The sequence below is a fragment of the Lissotriton vulgaris genome, chromosome 5 (genome assembly GCF_964263255.1).
Source record: "Lissotriton vulgaris chromosome 5, aLisVul1.2, whole genome shotgun sequence".
Classification (NCBI taxonomy): domain Eukaryota; kingdom Metazoa; phylum Chordata; class Amphibia; order Caudata; family Salamandridae; genus Lissotriton; species Lissotriton vulgaris.
The window spans coordinates 1,463,742,644-1,463,769,164 of NC_141693.1; the positions used below are offsets into that span (position 1 = coordinate 1,463,742,644).

Sequence of the window (26,521 nt, forward strand, 5' to 3'; positions counted from 1 at the left end):
ATCATTTGCGCGGAGGCGTCTCTTGACTTCCAGAAACGTGGATCGCCGTTGTTGGACCTCTCGAGCATAGTCCGGGAACACCATGACGTGCTGGTCTTCCACTTGCAGGGGGCCAGCCATCCGGGCCGCACGGAGCACCGCGTCCCGGTCTCGGAAGTGCAGGAACTTGGCCAACATGGGTCGCGGAGGAAGACCGGGTTTGGGTGCCCGGGCCGGGACCCTGTGGGCCCTCTCGATGGAGAAGTACGGAGACCGGTCACAATCTGGAGTGAACGATTTAGTCCAGGATTCCATGTAGGTCACAGGGTCCGAGTTCTCAATCCCCTCCGGCAGGCCCAGGACGCGGATGTTACAACGTCTTGAGCGCCCCTCTAAATCCACTGTGCGCTCCTCCAGGGTCTCCACGCGGCGCAGGATCTCCTGCATGTCTGCCTCCTGCGAGTTCACCGCGGGTTGTAATTCAGTCACGATCCGCTCGCCCTCTTTCACTCTGTCCGCCAACTTACGGTGTTCATCGCGGATTAGGCTAATGTCCGTCGTCAGGGTACCCAATCTCTCCTCCATCGAGAGGCGAGACATTTCGATTGCCGCCAACACCTGGTCCAGTTTCGCTGATAGCGTAGGGTCGGTTTGCGACGCGTTGGCCTGCGTCCATGTCCTTGTTTGTGGCATCTTCTCGACGGCCGTTTCAGGGACCGCCGTCGCCTGAGAGGCCCTCGGCTTCCCCATGGGTGCTGCCAAGAGGAAGAGGGGGGGGGGTCCCCGGGTCGTCGTGCGCCTCGAGGGCAGCAGGCCGGCGCCTCACAGTGTCACCGGGTAGGTGGCAGCTCCGTGTCGGTCGGCTCCCTCAGTCTTCTCCGGTCTTCACCGGTCCCGGGGCGGGGCCCGCTCCGCTCCGGGGTGCCCCAGCAGGGGTGTCAGAGGTGGCTTTGGTCCGACCGTGGGGGGAGGTGCGTGGGTATCCTCTCTTCTCCGGGGGGAGTGCGGCTCAGTGTGCGGCTCCGTGTCAGCTCCGATCGGCAATGGGGACGGCCGCTGGCAGCGCCTTCAGCGCAAGTGGGGCACTCCTAACCCCGGGGCGAGGTCTGCGTTTGTCCTCGGTGCTAGGTCTGCACGGGCGCCATTTTAGGGTCAGGCTCCCGGGTCCTCCGGGCTGTTTATGGAGGCGAATATGAGCTGGGTCACTCGCCGGGTGGCGGCGTGTCCAATGACCTCCCACGGGGCCCGGAGGGAGGAGGAGGGCCCCGGGGTGCCGGCGTCAAGGTCCTCGGGGGAGGAGGGGAGAAATTAGTGCCACCGCCCTCAATGATGGCGCCCGGAGTGTCCCGTCCTGTGCCGTCGGTGTGCTCGCCTGCTCCCTTCCGTCCGCGGTGGCAGGGGCCACCGGGGTGCCGGCGTCGGGATCCTCGGAGGAGGGGGGGAGGGGGAGAGGGATCAGTGCTCACCGTCGTCCGTGACGATCACGGACTCCTGGATTGTCCAGCCCTGTGCGCTCGCCGGCTCCCCGCAGTCCGCGGTGGCAGGTCAGTCAAATCTGTGGGCCGACCAGGTTCCCGGCGGGGAAATAGCTCCGGTACATCGGAGCCCCGGGGCGGCGGCCGCCATCTTGTGCGTCAGGGCTCCGGGGTGGAGGAGGGCGCCGTCCGGTGTGCACTCCCGCAGGCTGGTGTCGCCCTCTCCGCGGGTTTTTCCGTTGCTGTCGGCTGGCCGCGTCCTCCGGGGCCGTCGTTCAGAGAGCTGACTCCCGGGGGCTTTCTCGTCTGCAGGTCTGAGGTGCGCCCGCCATTGTCGGGGTCGGCGTCCCTCGGTGTCGGCGGAGGACAATCCGGATCGCGTCGTCCGCTTGCAGTAGATTTAGGTTATTTGAAGGATGCCCCAGTGCATGGGGGCATCACAGGCGCTGTGGTTGGCGAGTTGAGGCTCCCGGCGATCTCGGAACTGGGCAAGATGCTAGCCCGATCGCGGAGCCTCAGCAGGACACAGCCGCCATCGTGGCTTGCTAAGCCACGCCCCACCATGTTGAAGCAGGGTGTTATGCCAAAATCGGTATGGCCGTGCTCTGACTTTTTTTAAAAACACAGGGATGTGCGGTATTTACAAAATTACAGGGCACCCCTGTGTTTTCCCTAGCTCTATTCAAGCTGCCAAGCACCAACGCAGTACCCTTCTGCCATGTTGCATGTGTGCGTCTGCTGCAGGGGCGATTGTTTATGTGCAGAAAGAGACACCTTCCTGCCCTGACAGGCAATTTGCTCTTTTGATGAGTGCTGCGGAATGCAGCACACATGGAAAGAGCAAAAAACGAGCGAAAGTAATCATTTCTCATTGTATCACCAGTCTAAGAACAGGTATTGCCTGGCCTTAGTTTTTGGTGCTGCCCCGGCCATATAAATATGGGGAAGTGTTAAAAAGCAATGGATGTTGAGGCGGAACACCCACTGAAACGCCCATTTCAAGCCCCTTTCATGCTAAATGAAATGTGAAAAAGGGCCTTACTTGCAAGGCGCGTTAAGCCACATTGTGACTTTACGCCACTTTGTACATGTGACCCTGAATTTCCAGGCACTCGTGTACAAACTTCAAAGGAGTTCGTACAAAGGAGAGGAGATGAGATTCTACACATCGCAGGAAACCTAGTAACATTATTCCTGAATAATATAAAAAAGCAATGCCCTACCCCCTTCACCAAAAATAAAAATGCTGATTTATAATAGCATTGCGCCTACTTACCTCCACTTCCCCGGTTTCATTTTCTTTCAGTACAAAACTTAGAAGATCTGTGTCTGGGCCGGCCAGCAGCCGCAGGTACAAGGGATGCTCTGTGATGGGAAGCTTCTGGAACAGCACTACAAGGAAACAGGAGAAACAAGCATTGGTAAATGCATTAGGTTTCACCTATGTGATTAATAATAAGCTGTTTTTGTAGTAAGTTGTAGCTTGCTGAGTAGTTGTACAATATAAGTTACAGAAAGACTGCTAAAGTGTTAGGACTTGTTCATGTACAAAAAGGCAATATTTTGTGCTGTTACTAGTGGTATAGTGTGGGTAAGAAATAGTAAAAGTTTGAAAAATGAAAGAGGGAAATAATAGAATTGATGTAATAGCAATATTATGTGTTTAGAGGAGTTCTGCCAACTTTTGGGCCCGGTGCCACTGAACCTGCTGCACCATTCAAATCATGCCTGTAATGCCTGCAAGATAACTGCATTTGTGACTGCCGGTTTAGTAGTGAAATATAGCAATATTTGGTGTTTAGAGGAGTTATCAAAACTTTTGGCCCCGGTGACACTGCACCTGCTGCACCATTACAATCATGACCCTAGTACCTGCAACGTAACTGCACTTGTGACTGCTTATTTAGTAGTTAAATATAGCATTATTTTGTGTTTAGAGATTTTCTGACAACTTTTGGCCTGATGCCACCGCACCTGCAACACCATTGAAATTATGGCCCTAGAGCCTGCTAGAACACTGCCTGTTTAGTAGTAAATTTAGCAATATTTTCTGTTTATTTGGGTCCCTAAAGCGTATGGCCTTAATGCCATTGCACCTCCTGCACTATTCGAATCAAGTCCCTTTTAACTGCAAGATAAATACAATTGTGTCTATAGCAATATTAGGTGTTTAGAGGAGTTCTGACAACTTTTTGGGCCGGTGCCCCTGCACCTGCTGCACCATTCCAATCATGACCGTAGTGCCTAAAGGATAACGGCACATGTTACTGCCTATTTGGCTGTAAAATATAGCAATAATCGGTGTTTAGTGGAGTGCTTGGAGCATGTGGTCCTGGTGCCACTACACCTGCTGCACTATTGAAATCATTACCGTAGCGCTTGCTAGATAACTGCACCTGTGACTGCCTGTTTAGTTGTAAAATATACCAATATTAGGTTTTTAGAGTAGTTCTGATAACGTTTGAGCCAGGTGCCACTGCACCTGATGCACCATTCAAATAATGACCTTGTTGCCTGCAAGATTTCTGCACTTGTGACTGCCTGTTTAGTAGTAAAATAGATCAATGTTTGGTGAAGTTATGACAACGTTTGGCCCTGGTGCCACTGCACCATTTACATCAAGACCCTTTTTAGTGCAAGATAGCTGAAATTGTAACTGTCCGTATAGTAGTAATTAAGGGTTTAGAGGAGTTCTGACAACTTTTGGGCACAGTGCCACTGCATTTGCTGCACCATTCAAATCATGACCCTGTTGTCTGCAAGGTACCTGCACGTGTGATGGCCTGTTTCATTTTTAATTTTAGCAATAATCTGGGTTTAGTGGGGTCCCTAGAGATTTTGGCCCAAGTGCCAGTGCACCTGTTCCACCATTCAAACCAAATCCCCTTTCACTGCAATTGTGACTGCCTGTTTAGTAGTCAAATAAAGCGATATTATATGTTTAGAGGAGCTCTGACAACTTTTGGGCCTAGTGCTTCTCTACTGATGACGGATAATATCCAGAAACATATGTGTCTAGAGATTCACAGCACTAACCTGCACCAACTTTGGTGACTCACTTCCGCAAAAATTCAAGTAAGCATTCAAAGTGAACTACATTTACCGTAATGCTAAGGGGTGAACCTTGCTGGGAGGTAAAGCAGTGAGCTCCCCTCCCCTTCTGTTTGAAAAGGCTCCCTTGAGCCATTGAGCTGACAAGCTTTTGGAAATGCACCTATGCGCCAGTGAGAGGTACTGAGACCGGAGAGGATTGTGGCAGCTTTCTCATGAACCCCAGATGAATTTTGTTTTTAAGGTTGAGACCAGAGGCAGCACGCATGCTCTGCAAGGCATGCTGTAGTAGGGTTTTCTGTGGAACCCTTGCCCATTCTCCGCCCATATTTGTCATTGGCTAAGTGTCATTGTCTTTCGAAAATGCTGGCTTTTGATTGATTATGAAGCTAGTTAGTCCCGCATTGGTACCGCCTTGTCTACATTTGTTAACGCCGACAAGGACTGGACCTTTCACTTGGCTTGTTACACGGAGGGCTTTATCTGGTAAGTGAACACTATTTTGAAAATGGACACTAATGGGGACAATGGCGGCTGCAGCGCTATGCGCTCAAAATTGTATGCTTTTTTTACTTTAATGAATGCGGCGCCCGCTTTAAGGCACAGCGCTCACTTTATTTATTTCAATTGAACATTCATGTTGAGCGCGGCGTCCACTTCTGGGACACCGCTCTCTGTTTGTTTGGTTTTGTTTTTTTACTTTAAAACTGTGCACGCGCTGCTTCAAGGACACCATGCTCAGTTTCTTTATATTTTTTAAACTTTAACACTGAGCACAGCGCCTGCTTCAAGGACACCACGCTCAGTGTTAAAGTTTAAAAAAAAAAGAAACCGAGTGTGGAGTCCTTGAAGTGGCACCATGCTCAGTTTTAAACATAACCATTTCAAATGCAATAGGTCTTGCATTTACGCAAGTTTAAGTACCTTAAACTCGCGTAAATACAAGACCTATTACATTGCAAATGCTTGTTATCTCTACTGATGAAGGATAATATCAAGAAACAAGTGTCTAGAGATTCACAGCACTAACCTGCACCAACTTTGGTGAGACACTTCAGCAAAAATTCAAGTAGGCATTCAAAGTAGACCGCATTTACCATAATGCTAAGGGGTGAACCTTGCTGGGAGGAGAAGCAGTGTGGTCCCATTCCCCTTGTGTTTAACAATACAAATGATGACCCTGTTGTCTTCAAGGGCTGCCTGTTTAATAGTAAAATATAGCATGGCTCTTGTATATTAACTTTATTTTTCAAGTGCAATGTTTATTACAACATTTATGTTTCGATCATAATGACCAAATAGATTAAGTTCAAAAAAGCGATCTGATAATGCCTACAAAGTGCAAAGAAAGGTACTGAGGCATGAATAGGAAATGCCACAAACGTTCTAAGGCTAAAGCATCTGCTTTAAACAACTAAGTAAAAAAAGCAGGCTTTCCAGGATACTATTAGAAGAGACATTGAATGGGGTTTATACAATGTGAACAGCTTTATTAGAAGTATCGTAAATGCGTGCATCCAGGGAAAGTTAACAAAAAGAAAGTTCGACACAAAAGCAAATGAACACAGTAATTCGCTGATGGTAACTGACAAGAGCCCACTTTTAAGCTATATTAAATGCAAGAGATTTCACAAGCACAGTGCAAGCGCTGTGAAGGCAAGCCCTAACAAGCATATGCAATGCAATAGGTCTTGCATATTGCGAGAGTTAAAGTTATTGGCATTGTGAATAACAATACCTTTTATTTATGTGTTTTACAAACCAACACATAAATAAAAGACATCATCATTTACAATGCTAACAACTCAAAGTATTGCAAATGCGAGACCTATAGCAATGCAAATGCTTGTTGGAAGTAGTAACCAGCCGATGTCTATTAAGGAGGACAGCAACCCCACAGCAGTCCACAAGGGGGCAGCAGAGCATGTGAATCTCTCTTCTGAGCCCCAGATCTGAGCAGTGCAGAAGGCAGGACATAGGAGCAGGGCTGACCTAGAGAGTTCATGTAACTACCACCGGAGTTGGTAGTTATGGAATGTAAAAAAAAACTTGCATAAGTGGGAAGCATTTATGTATGTATTTATTTTATGTTTACTAGTTTCTGGACGCAGACCTGGCCTGGGGACACTAGAGCACTTCACAAGAGATCAAGATGTGTGTTCCAGACAACAAATAGAAGCAAAAGGAGTTGGCAGCTTATGTCCGCATAGGAACAGTGCAAGAAAGAATTACTTTAGAAGACAGTCATAATGAAGCAGCAAAACTAAACAAGCCCAGGAGTGGTGCGTTCGTGCACACGCAGTCTGCTCATTTTCAAGCATTGCACTTTTGCTTGTGGCACGCCCCTGCTCGCTCCCGCAAGGTGGATACCGCCACATGCACAAGTGTGTGCTTGAAAATGAGCAGAGCGACGGCTAAAGGCCCTCCTATGCAGTGCATGTGCGCCTCGTAGGCAAGACCTAAAAATGGTCAAAGTTCACGCTCGGACCCCCTGGGGAAAGGCCATACAAGCAGTACACTGGCTAACTATATAGATGCTGTAGAAGTCAGTTCCTTACATTTTAACACTTGTAAAGCTCTAAACAGGATCCTTTACACCAAAATGTGGCCTTGCAATTTTTAGATTCAGCTTTTAAATGATAGCTGACATGGCACAGCGTGTGAACCGCGTTGTATGGTAAGTGAAAGAATGAATGGTAGCACTTGTAATGCATCACTAGCAATAAGGTCCTTGGCACATTATCCAATATCAAAAAATACGACTTGAACTTTTAAAGCCTGAAGCTACGCTGGAAATGATTCTGTCTATCATTGGGGGGACATTCTGCCAAAACCAAGTCGGAGGTGGAAAATGGTGCACAATTGGAGTCCTCGTCAGGTCAGAGAACGATTCTTCATTATAGTGGCTGCACCTGCCATGGGAGGAGCTGCTTTGTGGGTGAGTGGGTGTCTTACAAAGAGGAATGCCTGGCATAAATTCTGCCAATGTTGGGTGCTGGAATGTAGAAATGTTCTCCAATATTGGGGTTACATTATAAGTGGTCACTTATCTAGTGTCCCTAACATACTGAGAGCATTTCTCAACTATCCTTAGATTTCTGTAAAAATCCCTCTTTCCTCGCAGATTTTCACAGAGGCAATTGCATCAGACATGGGGTAATATCACTCTCCATAGACTAGGTGACTGATCGCCCCCCCTCTTTGGTAAAGTTACTTCTGCGCCCTGGTGCAGTGGTGTAAAACAAAATGATGGGGCCTCTCAGTCTCCTATATCTCACAGATTTTCATAGACCTTGGGCTACATGGGACTCCCCCTGCGCCGCAGAGGCATCATGGGCCTGTGCTACGCCCCTGTCCTAGAGGACCCAATGGAGGGAGCCATTGCATCACCTCTAGCAGTTATCTGCCAAGCTGTTTGCACATTTCCCTACTAGACTCTACTCTATCAGAGCCTGTGGGCCTAATTTGATGACGAGTGGGCCCATGGGAGCTGCACTGCCTAACTTCAGAGCTCCCCACCTGTTTGGCTGTGACATTGTGCCAAATGTTATTCTACCTAGGTGGTGGCAGAAGCAAAGAAAACAGATTTGACGCTTGGGTCACCATGCTAAGATTGCAATGGAGGCTGACTGGCAACTTTTATTCAAAGGAAAACCTCTAAAGCGGTGGTTTGTGTGTCAAAACTAAAAAAGTAATGCCCAGTCTCGCTGAGAAGTTTATCAAAGTACTCAGACTACTTTTGAGCATTTTTTCATACCCGCTAACACTAGGGCACACATAGTTATCCCAGGCATGAAGCAAGCAGACCAGAATGACACTGGAAGAACCGTTTTTCATGACGGAAGAGGAGTAAGATGGCGCTGAGGTTCTGCTCTCCCGGCCATTAAAGGCCCACTCCAGCGCTAAAGGCCCAAGAGGAATGCTATTAGCTGGAGCAGCTGGGATACACCCCATTATACCCTGACTCTAAATGAGGCCTCTAGGTTTTATAAAGATTTTTCAAGGTTTGTCCTGCAGTAAGTGAAGTTCAATCTCACTACCTTCAAGCAAATTCCCAATGCCATCTCACTGTAGGTGGGATACCTCCAGTGCAATGCCACTGCAGTAGAAACAAATGTGTTGTATTACAATTATAGTAAGGGCAACTCTCTTTGTGATATCATGCAGTGAGTGCAAATTCCGGAGCAAAGTCTCTGTAACGATAAAAGCTCATAGACTTGTATCAGTGCAGTACTGGCTACTCAGCGCAATGTTACCCAGTGAAGGCATTGCCCAGTTTGGTATCACCATTGTCAGAGTAGCTCTTTTCTCTTTGTGATGCCACTGGAGTGAAGGCAATATGCAGTGCATAGTCACTGTAATGATAACAGCTCATAGAGTAGGGCCTCTGGTTACTCCCAGTACAGTGTTCCAGCAGTGAAGGCAGCTCTCAGTGTGGTTTCACTGCAGTTAGTGTAGCTCTTTTCTCTTTCTGATATCACTATAGTTAAGGCAGTCTTCAGTGCAATGTCACTGTAGTGATAAAAGCTCAGAGTGGTGTCACTGGTTACTCCCGGTGCAATAATACAGCAGTGAAGGCAGCTCTCAGTGTGGTGTCACTGCTGCTACTGTAGCTCTTTTCTCTCTCTGATATCACTGCAATGAAGGTAGGCCCTGGTCAGATTTCACATACTGCTGCCATGAGGGTAAGTCTGGTTACCACGCCACTATATTAGTGACAGATCCCAATGCAATGGCACTGCATTACCAACCGGTGTCGGCATGTCACTGCAGTAAAGACGGTCATTTGATTAATGTCACGATAGCAATGGGAGTACACAGTGTGTGATATCATCATTCTGCGCTCAGTGCGACGTCAAGCAATGTGGGTCGGCCAGTATCACTGCCTTCACAATACAGCCACTGGAATAAGGGTAGTGTTTAGCAACTCACCATTGAATGAAGGGCTGATCTCAGTTGAGTATCACTGCACAAAAGGTATATTATAGTGCAATAAAGGGAACTTCAAGTTCAGTGCCTTTTCACCGAGGAAAGCTCCAAGCCCAGTGATATGTAACTGCAATGTAAATACCATGAAAACAGGTTTCAATGTCTTATAGCGGATGGAAAAGGAGCTTCCGGTTCGATGCGATTGCTGTGGAGGCTAATCACAATATTGAATGACAGCAGTGAGGGCACCTCCATGCCTGGTGTTACTTCATCTGAGTAGCTCCCAGTGTGATGACACTGCAGTTAGAGCAACCACCTGCGTGACAGTATTGCTATAAAGCCAGCTCTGAGTATAACACACCGGTAAGTGCAGCTCACTCACAGTGACGGCGGTTTACAGACAGTGCTATGCATTGGTAAAGGTCTTCAACTCGGTGAACATTATGAAGCTTATCAAGTTTAAGAAAAATGCAGGTGAAACACCTCTAAGTAAGTTTTGAGGGAGTAAAACTCCACAAAATCTAATTTTGTTGGCAGATTCACCAGCAAACCCTTATTTTGCTGTCTGTGGGCAAAGTTGAGCAAAATACACAAAAATCATACAGGCCTTCTTCCAGTGTGTTATTACTGAGGAAAGGCCAGTTCCAGTGTGATGCCTCTCCAATGAACGCAGAATCCGGCTGTATCTCACTGCAGTCCAGACGGGGTTCCACTCAGCCCTGCCAAACACCACGCATCAGGTGTTAGACTAACACATTTCAGTGTGGTGGTCTGCATCACCGCACTGCAATGCATTGTCACTCATTTATAGTGCCTGCTAAGCACCCTGGAGCCAAGCGCTGCTAATTTACTCCACACTGACAGAGTAAAGCTGTTAGCTGGCAGCAGGGCATCCGCACTGCTTACGGCCAGCTTGAGGGCTGGGTCGACTCGCTCGGCTGGCTACGATGTATAATGTTCATCCGACACCCCGGCGCACCACCGTTGATTAACTCAGGATGTCAGGAGTAAGCATGGGCGAATTTTGCGAACCTGGCGTTCGCGAATTTACGTATTTGCGAACTCGCAATCCGCAAAATCCGCGAACTCTCGCGATTTTTTTTGTTTTTATAGAGTTCGCAAGGGTTTCTGCCAGTTCGAGGATTTTGTACCAGTTCACAATTGCGAACTTACTTGTCAGCACGCAACGGTCGCGACTATGTTGTTTCTATGTCTGGCTCATCATCACAGGTTCACAGCACCCTCTGTTTCAACACTGCCACCCTCTGTTTGACCCATGCCACCCTCTGGTACATCAATGCCACCCTCTGGTTCATCATCATCACTGTAGATTATGGGGGGGGGGAAAGCAAGCACACCTGCCCTGCTTCAACTGACATGAATTAATTTGGGGTTGATTTATTAATGTGTCACTGTTTTAAAATTCCAGTCTGGCACCTGCTTCCTTATCTGTAATTTGCTTTCTATTGCAGTGCAATTTTTCTTTCCAGGACCTTTGTGGCCTACTTGTAGCTATTCTATGATCCGGCTGTGAGGGTCAGAGCAGGGTCATACAATTGTTGCAACTAGCAACTGAACTCTGGAGGGGCCCCAGTCAGGAAGCACTACAGGGAATGGTTACTAATGATGAATTTGAACTTTTGCACCTGCTGAGTGCTTTCAGTTTAGCAAAACTAGTTTTTCTGCAGAACAGCAAATGTAATGCCCCAAACAAACTTACTTGTGAAAGTTGATTTCTAATCCAAAAGTGATCCAAAGAAAGTCAAAAGGCCTCAAATCCAAAAAAGGGCAGACAAATGTCAACCTGAGGAGTTATTCTGATAAAAATCAACATTTTCAGAAGGTCTATGCTGCTTGCTAGTGGATTTCTTGTGCTGAATTGCAAATTTTGTAATTTCGCGAGTGGGAGATTGTTGCTGCCCGCCGCACCTACATGTTCGCAATTGCGAACTTACGCCACACGCCGCAAAATTGTATCACCAAGAAAAAAAAATCCGCTGCGTGCGAATTTACGGTAAATTCGCGAGCGTTCGCGGATTGTGAATTTACCGAAAATCCGCAAAATCCGCGAGCGGAACGGATTTTCCGCCCATGCTTAGTCAGGAGCGTCACTGCCCAATCGCTGCTGCAGAGACAGCCTTGCAGGGCACACTGTGTGAGACACACACCTATAGATCTGGGGCGCAGGCCTGCCAGGACTGACTGCTGCAACTCCCACTGCCTTGTGCTGCTCAGCCTGGCCCCCGCCTCAGGTACGTGATTGTCACAGCTTCATAGCATGGCAACTTTCTGTAATGTCACTGCTTTTACAGGCAGTACACGTCTCTCCCTCTGATATCGAGGTACGAGTTCCTGTGTATTTAATAAAGCCACCTGTTCTTTTGGGTAAGGCTCCCTGATGTAACCACAATAAACTGCAGAAGCAGAAGCCTCGTGGGTGAGCGCAGAAGGAGAAGTCAGGAGATCTTTGGGAGTTGCGCAGCGCCTGCGGCCTTTACTTCCAATCTCCCTCTGGTGTAAAGGAGCACCCCGTCATCCCACTGAACTAGATGCTTTGAAGGCTGAGTGCATGATCTTGTAACCTCGTCCGGTGCCATTTGGTGGTCAGGAGGAACCCTTGCTCGCCAGCGAGAGGCAAAAAACACTAATCTGGAGGCCTGGATCCCTCGCTGTCTGGCCCCCCCTGACTGAATCTGTCACAGAGCTCTGTGCCGGTCCGTGTGCATCTGTTGGCCCCCAACACCAGGATCCCTCTGCAACCCCAAGAAAGGTGAGAGACGACGTTGGATGATTCAAGCAGTAGCACCTACATGTAAGAGCAGTGACCTGTCTGTATTGATATATGTGCAGGAAGGGAGAACGGGGTACTCAAATTAATAACACAGAGTGTCTTCAGTACTCCTTAGTTTGTGTCTACAAACGAGTCCGGTATTGTAATTACAGTGGGTGAGCGGGTAAAAGTTAGGTGCATTCAAAAATGTGTGTGTAATACTCAGAACTGAGGGGCATTTGCAGAGCTGTGTGTGACTGACTCAATCTTGGAATAAATAGCACAGTGATAAGAGGTACACTGCCAGACAAGTAGAGTGAGAGAGAGGGTGCTAAGTCGTTCTCATGTTGAAATGTAGGGCATCAGAGTGCACGGGCGGGAAGCACAAGAGTTGATACCAGGCCCGGTGCCAGGATTCTGAATGGTCTTAGGCATACGGCCATTAAGGGAAAGGTGACCCTAAATGCTGATGCAGGAGGTACTGGAGGCCGAAAAGCAGCTTTTGACACTGTTAATCACAACACCCTCCTTCACATTCTTCAACAGAAAATTGGCGTGGAAGGCACAGGACTCAAATGGTTTGCCTCTTTCCTCTTGGACAGATCCCAAATGATCAAGATTGCAAACAGTCTCTCGCTCCACTGGTGGTTGGTCAAGGCGTTCCTCGAGGTTCTATCCTTGCTTCCACTCTGTTCAATCTCTATCTGGAACCATTAGGGAACCTTCTAAGCAAATCTGGAATCCTCTACCATCTCTATGCGGATAACACCCAAATCTACCTCAAGGTGTCTTCCTCTCATGATCTCTCACTACTCAGTTCTACTCTCAATACTATTCAGAACTGGATGTTAGTTCACCCACTCATTCTCAATCCCTCCAAAATGGAATTCCTCCTCTTATCTAGCTCTCTCTCTCCGTTTCCTGTTCAATCCTGGATGGATCAATCGAATCTACTCAACAGTAAACCTATCATTGTGGACTGCGCTAAATCCTTAGGTGTCATACTTGACAAAAGACTCAACCTAATCTCACACATCAACTCCATGGCCAAGAGCGCACGTTATCAACTACGCCTTTTATGGGGGATTCGTCGGTTCTTCCCAGAGAATGACCTAAAAACCTTGGTCCAATCGCTAGTTCTCTCTAGACTGGATTATTGTAATTCTCTTCTGACTGGCCTTCCCAAATCTCACCTCTCCCCCCTCATATCCGTCCTCCATTCAGCAGCTCGCTTCATTACAGGGTCCAAACGTAGTGACCACATCACTCCTATCCTGTCTTCTCTCTGATGGCTTCCCATCGAAGCTAGAGCTATCTACAAAACTGCGTGCATCACCCACAAAGCTTTGCACTCTTCCTCCCCTCGCTATCTGGAGAATAAAATCAAACTGTCTGTAGGCTCAAGACCTTCTCGGAATGCGGAAAAGTTCCTTCTTGAACCCCCCTCCTTCAAAAGGGAAAAATTATTGGCACAATCGTTCTCAGGTAATGCGGTGAGAATCTGGAACTCGCTTCCTCCTTCGCTCCGTGCCATCACCTCCATCCAGATCTTCAAAGCAGACCTCAAATCTCTTTTACTCCAAATACACTTTCAGAACTAATTCCCTCCTTCTTTGACCCCACCAGGAAGTTCTTTAGTCATTGTAAATTTGTCACAAATATTTGTATTTTTGTTTGTACATCCTGTGCTTGCTGCGTTTGATATTGTGTTCCTTTTGCCTGCGTTGTTTTGATTCCATGGCCTGCTATTATTCGCCAGAAAGTTCTTTAGTCATTGTATAATTTGTCATATTTATTCTTATTTTTGCTTGTACAGTCTGTTCATGCTATGCTTGAGATTGTGTGTCTTTTGCCTGTGTCGCTCCGATTCTTTGGCCTGCTATTTTTGTTTGTTTTATTCCTGCAACAGTTCTCTCATGTAACGTAACTGGTTCTATTGTACAGTGCTCTGACACCTTTGGGTAAAGTCCGTGCTTTATAAAAATGCATTAAATAAATAAAATAAAATCAAAATAAATAAACAAGTCCTCTGCCAAATCTTGTGTGAGTATGGCGCCTGCGGCCCCCTGCATCAGCAGCCATGGTCCCAAGGTAGACATATCTGCTGTCCAGGCGGGCTCACGATTAACAACTCATTTGCCCTCCGATTGTGTTTGGAGGGCAGTGAGGGCACAGGCTTGTGTCTGACGATCAATGCTGCACTGACCCTGTCTTTAAAAAGGCATAGGTGACAAGTTTAACAGACTCAGCTCCAGTTACCTGCAGCAGCACCATCTGAGCCAACCCTTGAGTCCAGAGAAAGGGGCTCAGAGCCTGCCTACATGTGAGATGCAATCAGGGTTAAAGAGTCCAGCACTGAGCAGCATTGAGGCAAATGTAACATGGCACAGCACAGCAGCCCACGACTGCTATAAACCACTTCAGCTGAGCCCCAGCATTTCCCATCAGTGGGTAAGTAGCCAGTCCAGAAGGGGCTCCACTGGTCAGAGAGTGATGTCTCTTTGCAGAAGTGTAATTCGGTATTTATCTACGAAAAGGAAGAGTTTAGATTTAATGATCAGCGTTATGGTAAAGTGTAGAGAGTCTAACATGGTTAATCATTGTGATTTGTCCTTAGTAGTGCACGCAGGTGCAGTGGAGCAGGTGTAAAATGTAGGACGTGTAAAGATTGTGCAAGTGTATGGAAGCGTTTTCGAAGAGAGTCGATTACAGACATTCCATTCAGGTATTTTGTAGCAGTTTCAAGATCTCTTTAAAGCTTTTCATTGCTCATAGTTTCATTTCTGATGTTTTCTTCCATACGCTTTATTTATTTTGCTACCGAAAAAGAGTCACTCAGTCATTTTATGTCACTCATAATTACAGTGAAATTATGAAAATGTCACACATAAGCAATTTGAAACCTTGGCAGCTGTGTCCACTATGCTGTCAATGCAGTAAAGGCAGCTTCCAGTGCAATATCAAGGAACACTCAGTATGGTGCAGCTTCAAGTTGGATATCACTGCAGTAAATACAGCTTCCGAGTCTACGGGCAGGTCCTTTTGGGCAGCCTTCAGCACAATACTACAGCTTTGACTGAGTCATCTAGATAGCTGTAAGTGCACCAAGTTAAGTTGCAGTGTAATGTAAAAACTGACAGGTTTGTTTCACTGCAGTGATGGCACCTCCCAGCATTTGCATGAGGTTCTCCCTTTCACACACCACGCATGTTGTATATTGTTCCTTGATGTCAGACATGTAAGTACATCAATTCGATCATGAGCAGTTCCTGTAAATCTTGAATGGATAAGATCAATGAAAGTTGAACTGGCCATCGCCAGAGAAGGTAGACAGAGATTTCTTTGTGTGCTTGCAGCAAGTCTTCTGCTTGTGTAAAGGAAGCACCAGAAAGTACTACTCCTGTTGCTGACAGCGAGGCCTCTCACATCTGCAGTAGAATGCGCAGATCAGAGCCACTTCTCCACTAAAATTATTTTTGATGAGTTGCCAGATAATTCGAGTTGCCAATAGAGACATTACTGGAAAAACGACTGGGCAGTCAACAACTGACTACTTACCAAAAATGATGACTCAAGAAGTCCAGATGACATATCCCCTACTACCCTTGACCAAACTACCTTGTAACTGAGATGGTTTTTGTCAACATAGTCAGTCACTAATCTAGGGATTATGGGCTCCTCCCTGAACTGATGATCAACCTGGTTCCCAAGGTGGATGCAAAATCCCATCTCCCACTTTAACAGGTCCTGAGGCATGTTTGTCCCCCTATAAAGAAACACAAATTATACTCACTTGACTGTCCAACTAGAGATAACTACAAATCTCTCTTCTCTGTGACCACTGAAAGGATTATTACCCACCAACTTTGGTGCCAATTTGAAACTCATGATGTGTTTCATGCCACCCACTGGGGTTTCGAAGCCAGTGCTGGTGGAGATGTGAGCATCCTATAGAATCTGGTGATGACTCTGATGAGGGAAGATTAACCATTTTGATTCACTCGGCATCTTGGCCACCTATGACAGCTTGCATTAGCAGGTGATTAGGGTAGATTTGGGAAGATTATGGTCGGCCTTGCCTGGCATTGAATTTGTGGACTCACCTTGCCCATCTTTTGCCTCCTGCTTGAAAAGTGCAAATTTCTGAGGGTTGTCAACCACCATGAACTTCTTCAGGAGCCCCTGGATGACCTCTGCAACGGTGGTGGTACTGCTGATGTGAAGCTGACGGACAGCATCGAGAGGCAGGTAAAAGGAGGTCCGCTTTTCTGTGGTTTTGGCAGGGTTCACTTCCTTTAGAGCATCGTAGATAGACTGTGGGCGGATGCCAGCCGGGACAGTGACAGGGCGGCACAGTTTCATATGAACCTTGATGAACCCTGTGTATGTTCCATCTTCACCCTAGTGGGAGCAAGAGAATCAGATTCAGATGTGTCACATCTCAAGTACATCCTTTTAAATATGTACTTCAGAAAGTTAAACAAAATTGGATTGAACAAAATATACCACACTCTTATAAACTACCATCTCACCTAATGTTTGGTTTATCGCCATTAGCCACTAATCTTTGATAAATAAAGGAAATCTAGCACTATAAATCCCAGTATCCATAAAAACTCAAAAGGTCCAGATTGCTCAATAGTATGTAGTAACGTCATTAAAGGTTCTGAAGCGTCCTGTTGTCAATTAAATAATATGGTGCATTTTATCAAGCCCCTATCGCCACCACAACGTCACTTTTTGTGACGTTGTGGTGGCGATAGGGTCAGCGCCTTATTATCAAGGCAGCATTAAGCCATTTAACGTGACTTAAAGCCACGTTAAGCGGCTTAACGCTGCCTTGTTAATAGGGCCCCTTTCACACTAAACTCAGCTTGAAAGGGGGCGTGCAGTGGATGTTGCGGTGGGCGTTCCACCACAACACCCATTGAACTCGACGCTGCCACCCATTATCAAGTTTGGTGATAATAGGTGGCAGCGCCGAACTTAAGACCCGAAATATTATGGTCTTAAGGTGGCGAAACGAGGAGAAATGCTTTATTTCTTGTTGTTTTTGCTTTTTCCATGTGTGCTGCCTTGTGCAGTACAAATGGAAAAAGCAAAATGCCATGGTTTGTTAATGAACAGGATGGTGTCCCTTCCTGTACATGAACAAACCGTTTTTCAAAATGCCATTTCGTAACTTACATGTGTGTTGTATGAAGCAACACTCATGAAAGTTACAAAATGGTTTAGGTTTGTTTATGTGCCAAAAGGAACTCCTTCCTACACATAAACAAACCTCCTTACTCGCAGACATCCTTGCACTCTGGTGCAAGGGTGCCTGCGCTGGCGCTAAGTTGTGTAACTTAGCGCCATCGCGGGGGGAAACGCCAGACTGCACCATATCCTTATTAATATGGTGCAGCCTGGCGTTTCCGAAGAGGCAGAGAGAGGTGTTAAGCCAAGACGGCTAATGCCTCTCTCCGCCACATTCTTGGTAATATGCCCCTATGTTTTCAACCATCACATGTTTTCAACTACTGCACCAAACTATCATATCAACGCTAAACATTCAACAAATCAATTTAACCTCAAGAGCATATAAGAATACCCAAAATCACCCCACAAATTCAAGCCATCAGTCAACCCCGCAAACTCCCAGCATGTGCCCTTGGGTAATCTGGAATTGCTCAAGCACAAATTCTTCTAAAATAAATTCCCCCACGTGGTTCTCAGATTGTAACACTCCTAAACAGCTCATAAATTAATACATTCTTATAATAATTGATACATCTTCTAAAGCACATATGCATCTCTAAAGATGAGCATGACATTCTCAAAATGGTCATAACATGCTAAGTATTTTCATGACATCCCCAATATTATCTTAATGAAACGAGATGGCTTTCAACCAAGAACGTACTTAGAAATGCAATGGTAACATTAATGGTAATAAATAAACGATAATGTAATTCTTTTTAAACATTGTGACAGCCAAGAAACTGACATAGGTTCCCACAAATAATCACATCATATCCAAAAATATCATAGCAATTTCTTCAAATTATGATGATATGCCATAATACATAAGGGCATTTTCTAGAACGTCACAACATATAACCCATCGATAATTTAACAAAGCAACATGACATATACAATATTACTGTTGCATCCCAGAAAATCTCAATATCCCAAGTAAACCATTAAGACATACCAAAAACAATCACCTCCCAAAAACCACCATGATATGTCTTGCACAATTAGAAAATACAAAAATTGTACTCGCCAACCCTCCCCCGTTGGACACTCTAGTGTTGGTGGCCACAAAGGAACCAAACAGCAGTTGAGGATAGCGGGGTTGAACAGCCTGGGAGACTTGTGCCGAAAAGAAAATGTCATGTCATTAGATTAGTTTAAAGATTTTCTTCTTGTGACATGAGACATGCTCTAAAATCCTTCTTCCCTGCTTCTTCCCTGATTTCTCAAAGGAACTGTCTCCCCCTAAAACACTAGGATACATTATCACAGCACCCTTCTCACAAGGTCTTGTGACAAAAATAGACAACATGTTGAAGGAGGAAAAAACACTAATTGATCCTAAGGATAGGATTCGGTGGGGGGAGGCTTTGGGAAAGGACATTATGGAAGCAACATGGTCCTCCTGTTGCCAACAAACCTAACACACCTCTCTCAACAATAGGCACAGTCTTATTCACTAGAAATGTTTACATCAAACATATTATACTGCAGGTAGATACAGAGCTATGGGCCTGGAGGTCAAGGCCTCTTGTGGCAGAATAAGAAGATTTTGTACATATATATCACGGTGGTGGCCTACAGACTGTAGACTACTGACTTCAAATATTCCAGGGAGGGGGCGTGGCTTGGACGCCAGAGGGAATGGCGGCGTGAGCTCGGAGCTCCGCGCCCGATCCCCACAAATGTCCTGAAAATCGGTGCAGAAAAACCCACAACGACCCCGAAAAAACGGGGGCTCTGGCAAATGAACTCAAGGGGCACACGGAGAACCACCAACGGAGCCGATTGATAGAGATTTGAAGTTGGAGCGCCGATCCGTCTCAAACCGAAGTGAAACAAAGACGCTCCCAAAATGGCGGCCGAGGTGTGATAAAAGTTGACCAGCTACGGATCCACCTTTCCCCTTGAAAGAGCCGGAGCCCTGGATCCAGATACCGCCGCCGAATAAGAATTGGTGACCCGGGGACGGACTCGGGTGACAAATGTCGAAAGGGTGGCCTGCCCACCGAGCTGTCTAGCTCGAGAACAAAGACTAGACAAGATGGCGGTGTGAGCCGAGTTACTGAGTCACGCAGAAGGACGAAGGCCAACGATGTGCAGACCTACGACCAGCAAAGAGTCGAGGAGTGGTGCAGATTGATGAGGACGAGACGCCAAGGAGAGGGACTGCTCCGCTGGCCTAGGCCCGAGCGACCCACGGAGCTCTATAGCAAAACGCAGACTCGAAGCAGACCCGAAGCCACCGGCGAGCTGGGTGATAATCCAGAGACGATCCGGAGACGGGAGGGGCTGAGACTGCGAAGGTCCCATACCTAGGATTCAACGCCCGTGAAAAGGTCCAGAGATCGGCAGAAGATCTGATTCGTGATCGGGGGCCATGGACGCACCTGAAAAAGGTGGCTGAGAAACATGGTGAAGCCGAAGGGGAAGACCGAGGGAGCGGCAGCCTCAGATATGGCAGAAGGTGACCCTGCAGGACCCTCTGAACTGCAGCAGCTGCAGAACCGCATCTTGGAAGCCATAGCAGCCACACAAGATACTTTGCAGCAAGATATTGCACAAGTGGTCTCGGACTGGGCCTCCTACGAGCGGACCACGACAAACTCAAAGATAGGGTCAAAGAGGTTGAAGATACTCTACAGGACCTGGCTCCTGCACATAAGACTCTAGAAAGCAGACTAACGGATGCCCTCGATCGGATCCAGGTCCTTGAAAGGCGAGCGGAGGACGCCGAAAATAGGAGTCGGCGAAGCAATGTCCATATCGTAGGAGTGCCGGAAAAGTAGGAAGGAGAGAACATGGTGGAGTTCCTTGATACCTGGCTCAAGACTGTGGTGGCACCAGAGGGCCTGTCGCCCTTCTTCACTCTAGAGCGTGCACACCGGGTTCCATCCGGACCGCCTAAACCAGGCCTACCCCCGAGACCGATCATTGCTAAATTACTGCACTATAAGGACAGGGACCTCCTACTACGGAGGGCCCGGGACACTGGTCCGTTTCAAATGGCGAACAGTAGAGTAACCTTGTACCCTGACTTCACCTTTGAGACACAGCGATTGCGGGCCTCCTTTCTATCGCTTAAAAAGGAGCTCCGGACAGAGGGCGTCCCATACTCCTTGCTCTTCCCGGCGAAGCTCAGAGTGGTGATTGACGAGAAGACACACTTCTTTGGCACGGCAGCGGACGCATGGGAGTGGTGGGACACATATAAGGCGGGCACTGACGGAGCCAAGGCCCGAGAAGAGAGAGAACGGGAACGAGAACGGGCACCAAAGGGCCTACGGAAATCGCAACGATTGCGCAAGAGGCGACATGGAACAAGGAAACCATCGGCATCGCAAACGGAAGAGGAGCGGAAGGCCGCGCTTCAAGCCGTGGAAACGTTGGCGAGATCCGGAGGCTCCCAATCCAAACAGGACACGGACACTGAGACACACGTCTCAGCCTCGGGCTCGGACTCGGATTTATCGGGAATGCACAGTACCAAGGGCCCGCTGGTGACGCCACAGACATTGGAGACGATCCTGAACATGTGACTCTGAGCTGGCAGGTAGTGGGCAGGATTACCAATGAGGACTTCACGAACTAAAGAGTGGGATGACCGGGGATTGCGAACTGGGTTTCAAGCCTGCTGCTGATCATGGGGAACAAAGGGGAGGGTGCGGGGAGAGAGCTTGCGTGGCTCCCTTCTGGCCTTGGCCGCGCTCCAGGCAACCACGGTTACGACCGTGTTGTAGCAACACTGTTTGGGGAAGTTGCATTAGTTTGGATGGGAACTGATAGTCCAATATTGGGGCCTGTTCTGGGGGGGAGGAGGGGGCACATTGTTTGGGATTTTTTCCACGTTTGGCGATTGTTGTTTCAGGGAAATCTGAGTGATGGAAAGCTCGGAATACTCAGTGGAGTTGGGGCGGGAGACACCATCCGCGAGGGGCTGAAATTTGATGTGCGACAGGGATTTGACTTACGGGACAATGGCTAATTAGGTGTATTGAAGTGCATGACCTGGAATGTGCGGGGCTTCACACGATGCAACGAAGGCATAAGGTACACGCCTACTTAATTCGAAGGGGGGCCCACATTGCGCTGCTGCAAGAAACTCATCTCACGAAGCAGGAGGGGACGGCACTTCAGAGGAGATGGAGGGGTCAGGTTTTTCACACTTCTTACTCAGCGTATGCTAGGGGAGCACTGATATGGATTAGGGCGGGGACGCCTTTTCAACCAACACAACATTTGGTGGATCCAGAGGGAAGATACGTGGTGGTGGAAGGCAGGCTGAGAGGGAGGGACATAGTCCTGTGTAGCGTATACGCCCCGAATACAGAGCAGTTGACCTTCTAACGGGGTTGTCGGGGACACTGGCACATTTCCTGGCGGGCCCGATCCTGATAGGAGGGGACTTCAACTCCATAGCGGACACAACGCTGGATAGGTCCCACCCACCATTGAGGGACTCCCCTGTTCACCGACTCACAAAGGGTAGATTGGAATGGCAGGAGGGATGGTGGCTGACTGATGTATGGAGGGCGCACCACCCAACGACTCGCGATTATTCCCACTTCTCCAGCCTGCATGACCTAAACGTCCGGCTTGATGCAATATTGTGCTCGCCGGGTGTGTTACCAGCTGTAACTTGGTCGGAGTATCTCTCGAGGACGATCTCGGACCACAACCCACTAATCATTAACTTGGCCTGGGCGACCGAGGTGCCTCGAGTGCCGACCTGGAAACTATAACCAGAGACCCTTGAAGGTATTCCATGCGGCACTGGAGGAGGGTATAACCCAATACTTCACCGATAATGAGGGGACGACAGCCACCAGGGCGACAGAATGGGATGCATTTAAAGTGGTGGTGAGGGGCCAATGTATAACAAAATACGTGGGCGCGCGGAAGTTGTTGCTAGAAGATATTAGTAAGGCAGACTCCAAATTGCGAGAAGCAGAGAAGAAGCGGCCTTGCCGTCCCGACCTCCAAGAGGAGGTTTGCTCGGCTAGAGAGGCGGTGGCGGTGGAGGTGGAACGACTCCGTGCCTTTGACCATCGAGCGTACATGCTTAGAACCCACGTAGAGGGGGACAAGGCTGGCACACTGTTAGCATGGTTGGCGAATCCCACGAAGCGATGCTCCCCTATACTACCTATAGAAGATGAAGTGGGCCGCACCTGTTACTCCCAAACGGAGATACTGGATGGCTTTCAAAGATATTATGAGGCCCTCTACAGGAGCGAACAGGGGGATCGAGAGAATGAGACCGAGGTTTTTCTGGATGGCCTCCAATTGCCCCAGCTAGACGAGGAACAGGCAAAAGATCTGGGGAGAGACATCACCCTGGGAGAGATCAGGGGAGTGGTCAAAAAAATGGCCCGCAACAAAACGCCAGGGTTAGACGGGCTTCCCATTGAATTTTACAGCAAATATCTAGACATCTTAGCGCCGAGACTCCAGACAATATATAGGGAGGCCAAGGCAATGGGCCGCCTGCCCCAATCAATGCGGGAGGCGTTAGTGATACCCCTCCTGAAGCCGGGTAGGGAAAGTGGTAGCCCTGCCTCATACAGGCCACTCTCCATGCTAACCGCTGAGAATAAGATATTGAGCTCCATACTAGCAGCCAGACTCCTACAGCATATGCCCGGCTTAGTACACGCAGACCAGAATGGATTCATCCCCGCCCGGAACACGACGATTAACATCAGGAGGCTTACACGTCTGCTAGAGAGTTCACAGGCTGGGTCTCAAGCGCCTCTTGTCCTATCCGTAGACATCGAAAAGGCCTTCAATAGTCTAGAGTGGGACTATTTGTACAAGGTTATGGACCGATTCGGACTAGGAGAAGGGTATATTAAGTGGACGCGGGTCCTATACTCGGCGGCAGTGGCAAGGGTGCGGATAGGGCTCATGGTCTCGCAACAATACCCGGTGGAGAGGCTGCTCCTTGTCCCCCCTATTGTTCGCACTAGCGATTGAACCATTAGCGGCTGAGGCACGGACGGGAAGACATTTCGAGGGCATAAGTAGCAGAGACGGGCAGCAGTTTATATCACTGTATGCCGACAACTTGCTGTTATTTTTAGAAAATGACACAACAGCGCTGGAAGGAGCAGAGGGATTGCTGGGGCGATTTGGCGTAATATCGTGCCTAAAGGTCAACTGGGCGAAAACATGCGTATTTCCGCTACGGAGGGACACCGGTCGTCCTGACCATCGACCCGCACTAAACTGGGAACCGACTTGTCTTAAATATTTAGGGGTGTATATATATCACACGGCCGCGGACATGTTCGAGGGTAACGTCGGTCGATGCATGCGAGCTCTGAAGGGCAACATGGCCTTTTGGGCTACGCTCCCGCTCTCTGTTTCGCGGGCGTATATCCTTGTTAAAAATGGTTGCTCTACCGAGATTGTTATATTACTTTCGGACACTCCCGGTCTGGATCCCCAGCTCCTTTTTTCGCCAACTCAGGTCCCAGCTGACTTCGTTCCTGTGGGGGGCGGGTAGGTGCAGAGTAGCGCTGGCGACGCTCACCCGCCCCAAGGATGAGGGTGGATTAGCGGTACCAGACTTTGAGCTTTATTATCTGGCCGCCCAACTGCAGACATTCACGCAAGAGGTGGCGAGAGTGTACCCTGGCCCGGAAGGTGAGGAAACTAGAGGCACGCCAAGACACGTCTTGGCCTATATAGCCTTACAACAGAAGATCGCTACCCGAGACCTGACACCTGAGCAGCAGACGTTCCGGCTTTGCTGGAATCGCTCTCAACGACGGGCGGGGATAAGGCATCCATATGCCCCGGAAATTCCCCTGGGCATGCTGACGGCACTACCCGACGGGGGCGATTGGTCGCAATTGCAGCAATGGGAAGAAGCGGGTGTACAGGTTGTAGGAGACCTCTATGAGAACGGGGCGCTCCTCCCATATCAGGACCTTCTAGAACATTTTGACCTACTACGAGGAGGATTCCTCCTGCACTCAGCGGTGGTCGGGGCGATGCAAGCGCATTGGGGCGGTGGCCTAACGGAGCCCGAGACGTCCATGGTTTGCCAGTATGCTATGATGGCGGCGGGGACGGTTAAGGCGGTGACATGCCTGTACTCAAGAATGCTCCGTGAAAACTTGTTGCCCCTCAGGGCGCTGAATGCCAAATGGGAAACTGATTTGGGAAAGGATATTCCTGACACGACCTGGACCCGGCTTGTGCGCCGAGCCCGTAATAGTACGAGGAACGCGAGATTCCAACTCATCCATTACTACGTGCTGCACAGGGCCTACATGACCCCGGGCAGAATGAAGAAATATTTTGGGGTGGCGGAGTCGGCGTGCCCTCGCTGTACAACGGACAGGGCGGAGCTGGAACATATGCTATGGTCTTGCCCGGCCCTCCGGGAATACTGGCAGGCCATTGGAGAGACCCTGAAAGAAGTGAAGGAAAGAGCCATTGACTTCGACTCGGCGGTCTGCCTTCTGCATTGGTTCCCTCACACGCCCGAAAACAAAACCTCCAGTAAGTTCGTGGATATGGGACTGATGATAGCCAAAAGGGAGATAACCAGACAGCGGAAGGCGAAAACAGGCCCAACGCACAGGAGATGGTACAACGAATTCCTCAAATGGGCAGCTTGCGACAGCACGCACAGGTACCAGCTAGCGCGTAGAAACCCTGGCCCTAGAGCGTTAGAGTTGGCGACAGCCTGGGAGGCGTTAGTACAGGCCCTTAGGGATAACATGCTTACGGAAGAAGAGGAGTCCCTCAGCTCAGACGGGAACCAAGAATTACCAAGCGTAGCACACACTTAGACATTGGCAAGTTTCAAGTCACACCCTAGGATATTATAACACGAGACCCTATGAGCGGGCGGTGGAGGGGGGAGGGGAGGGGGGGCATGGCGTTATTCAGGGACGGGGTAAAGGGGGGGTATATAGTTCAGTTAAGTTAGGAGAGAAAAGTAGACATGCACACTTTAATGCGAAAACAAATGATCCTAAATGTCGCAACCAGACAAAACTCAGATTGACCATTTGCTGCCGCCCGACCTCCGGGTTGTGGGCCCATAGGCTGTGTTTATCATGACAAAGAATGATTGATGATAATAAGTCACAGAAATAATATGACTATATGTATCCTGGTCTAAGCGCTGTATGTCTACAATAAAAATTACTTTAAAAAAAAAAATATTCCAGGAATTGAACAAAATGGCCTATCAACACATTGAGCTCCCCGCAGTTCTGGCGCTCATAGGGTTTGTAAAAAACATACCAAAGTTTGAGAAATGGTTTGTGGGCTTGGCCTGTTTATTATCCAAAAGGAAAATAGTTTTGAGATGTCGTAAAGGGCCTCTGCCCAAAATATTTGATTGGTCAAGGGACGTTCTAAACTGCAATAACACTATGGACACATAAGCAGAAACCTTACCTATAACGTCTAGTCCTAAGCGCATTTGGATTCTACTGAATCGTTACCTGATGTCCACGGATGACAAGGGACAAAATGGAAACACCTAGACACTCCTGGGGAAATAAAGTAGTAACAGTGCACGCTATAATATTATAAAAGGGTCCACAAAGGGACACCAAACTCCTTTACACAATGACTATAGCCTTTTGTCAGAACATTGTATGTGCCATAAGCGGGGGTTTGAAGAAATAAACCCTGTTCACAATGAAGAGGCTGATTGTGTGATAGTTTGTACACTTATACAACACTACAAATGATTTGGTCATACATGGTTATTGTGGAAACATATACTTCTTCATTTCTGATTGTATGTGCACTAGCAATGTGAGTACTGTTCCTTTTTTTCTCTTTAATTCTTTTCATTAATCTTATCTTATTTTGGCACAGATGCTGCATACTAAAATGTTGACAAATATATTCAAAATCTTTAAAATAAAATGGAGCACTGTAAATAAAATGTGACAATAAATAAGGGGTAATTGCATTCAGTTAATTGACATTCAAAAAAGAAAAGAATAAACAAAGAAAATAGGTGGCGTCAATAAGGGTGCATAAAAATCTAGTAAAATAGGAACAAAACATATAAGAATTCAGTTTAATGAAATTTCCTTTTAAC

At 47.9% G+C, this 26,521-nt stretch overlaps 1 protein-coding gene across 3 annotated transcripts in view; it reads right to left on the minus strand.

The window, feature by feature from the left end:
• The window catches only part of RASSF5 (Ras association domain family member 5), a 448,324-nt gene that overhangs the window by 12,937 nt on the left and 408,866 nt on the right, over positions 1-26,521 (minus strand). For all 3 annotated transcript variants that reach the window (XM_086923412.1, XM_086923414.1, XM_086923413.1), the window contains 2 exons: positions 16,308-16,605; positions 2,731-2,846 (listed from right to left, as the gene is read on the minus strand). In XM_086923412.1, the coding sequence (XP_086779538.1) occupies positions 2,731-2,846; positions 16,308-16,605 (414 nt within the window). The remainder of the gene's footprint in view (positions 1-2,730; positions 2,847-16,307; positions 16,606-26,521) is intronic.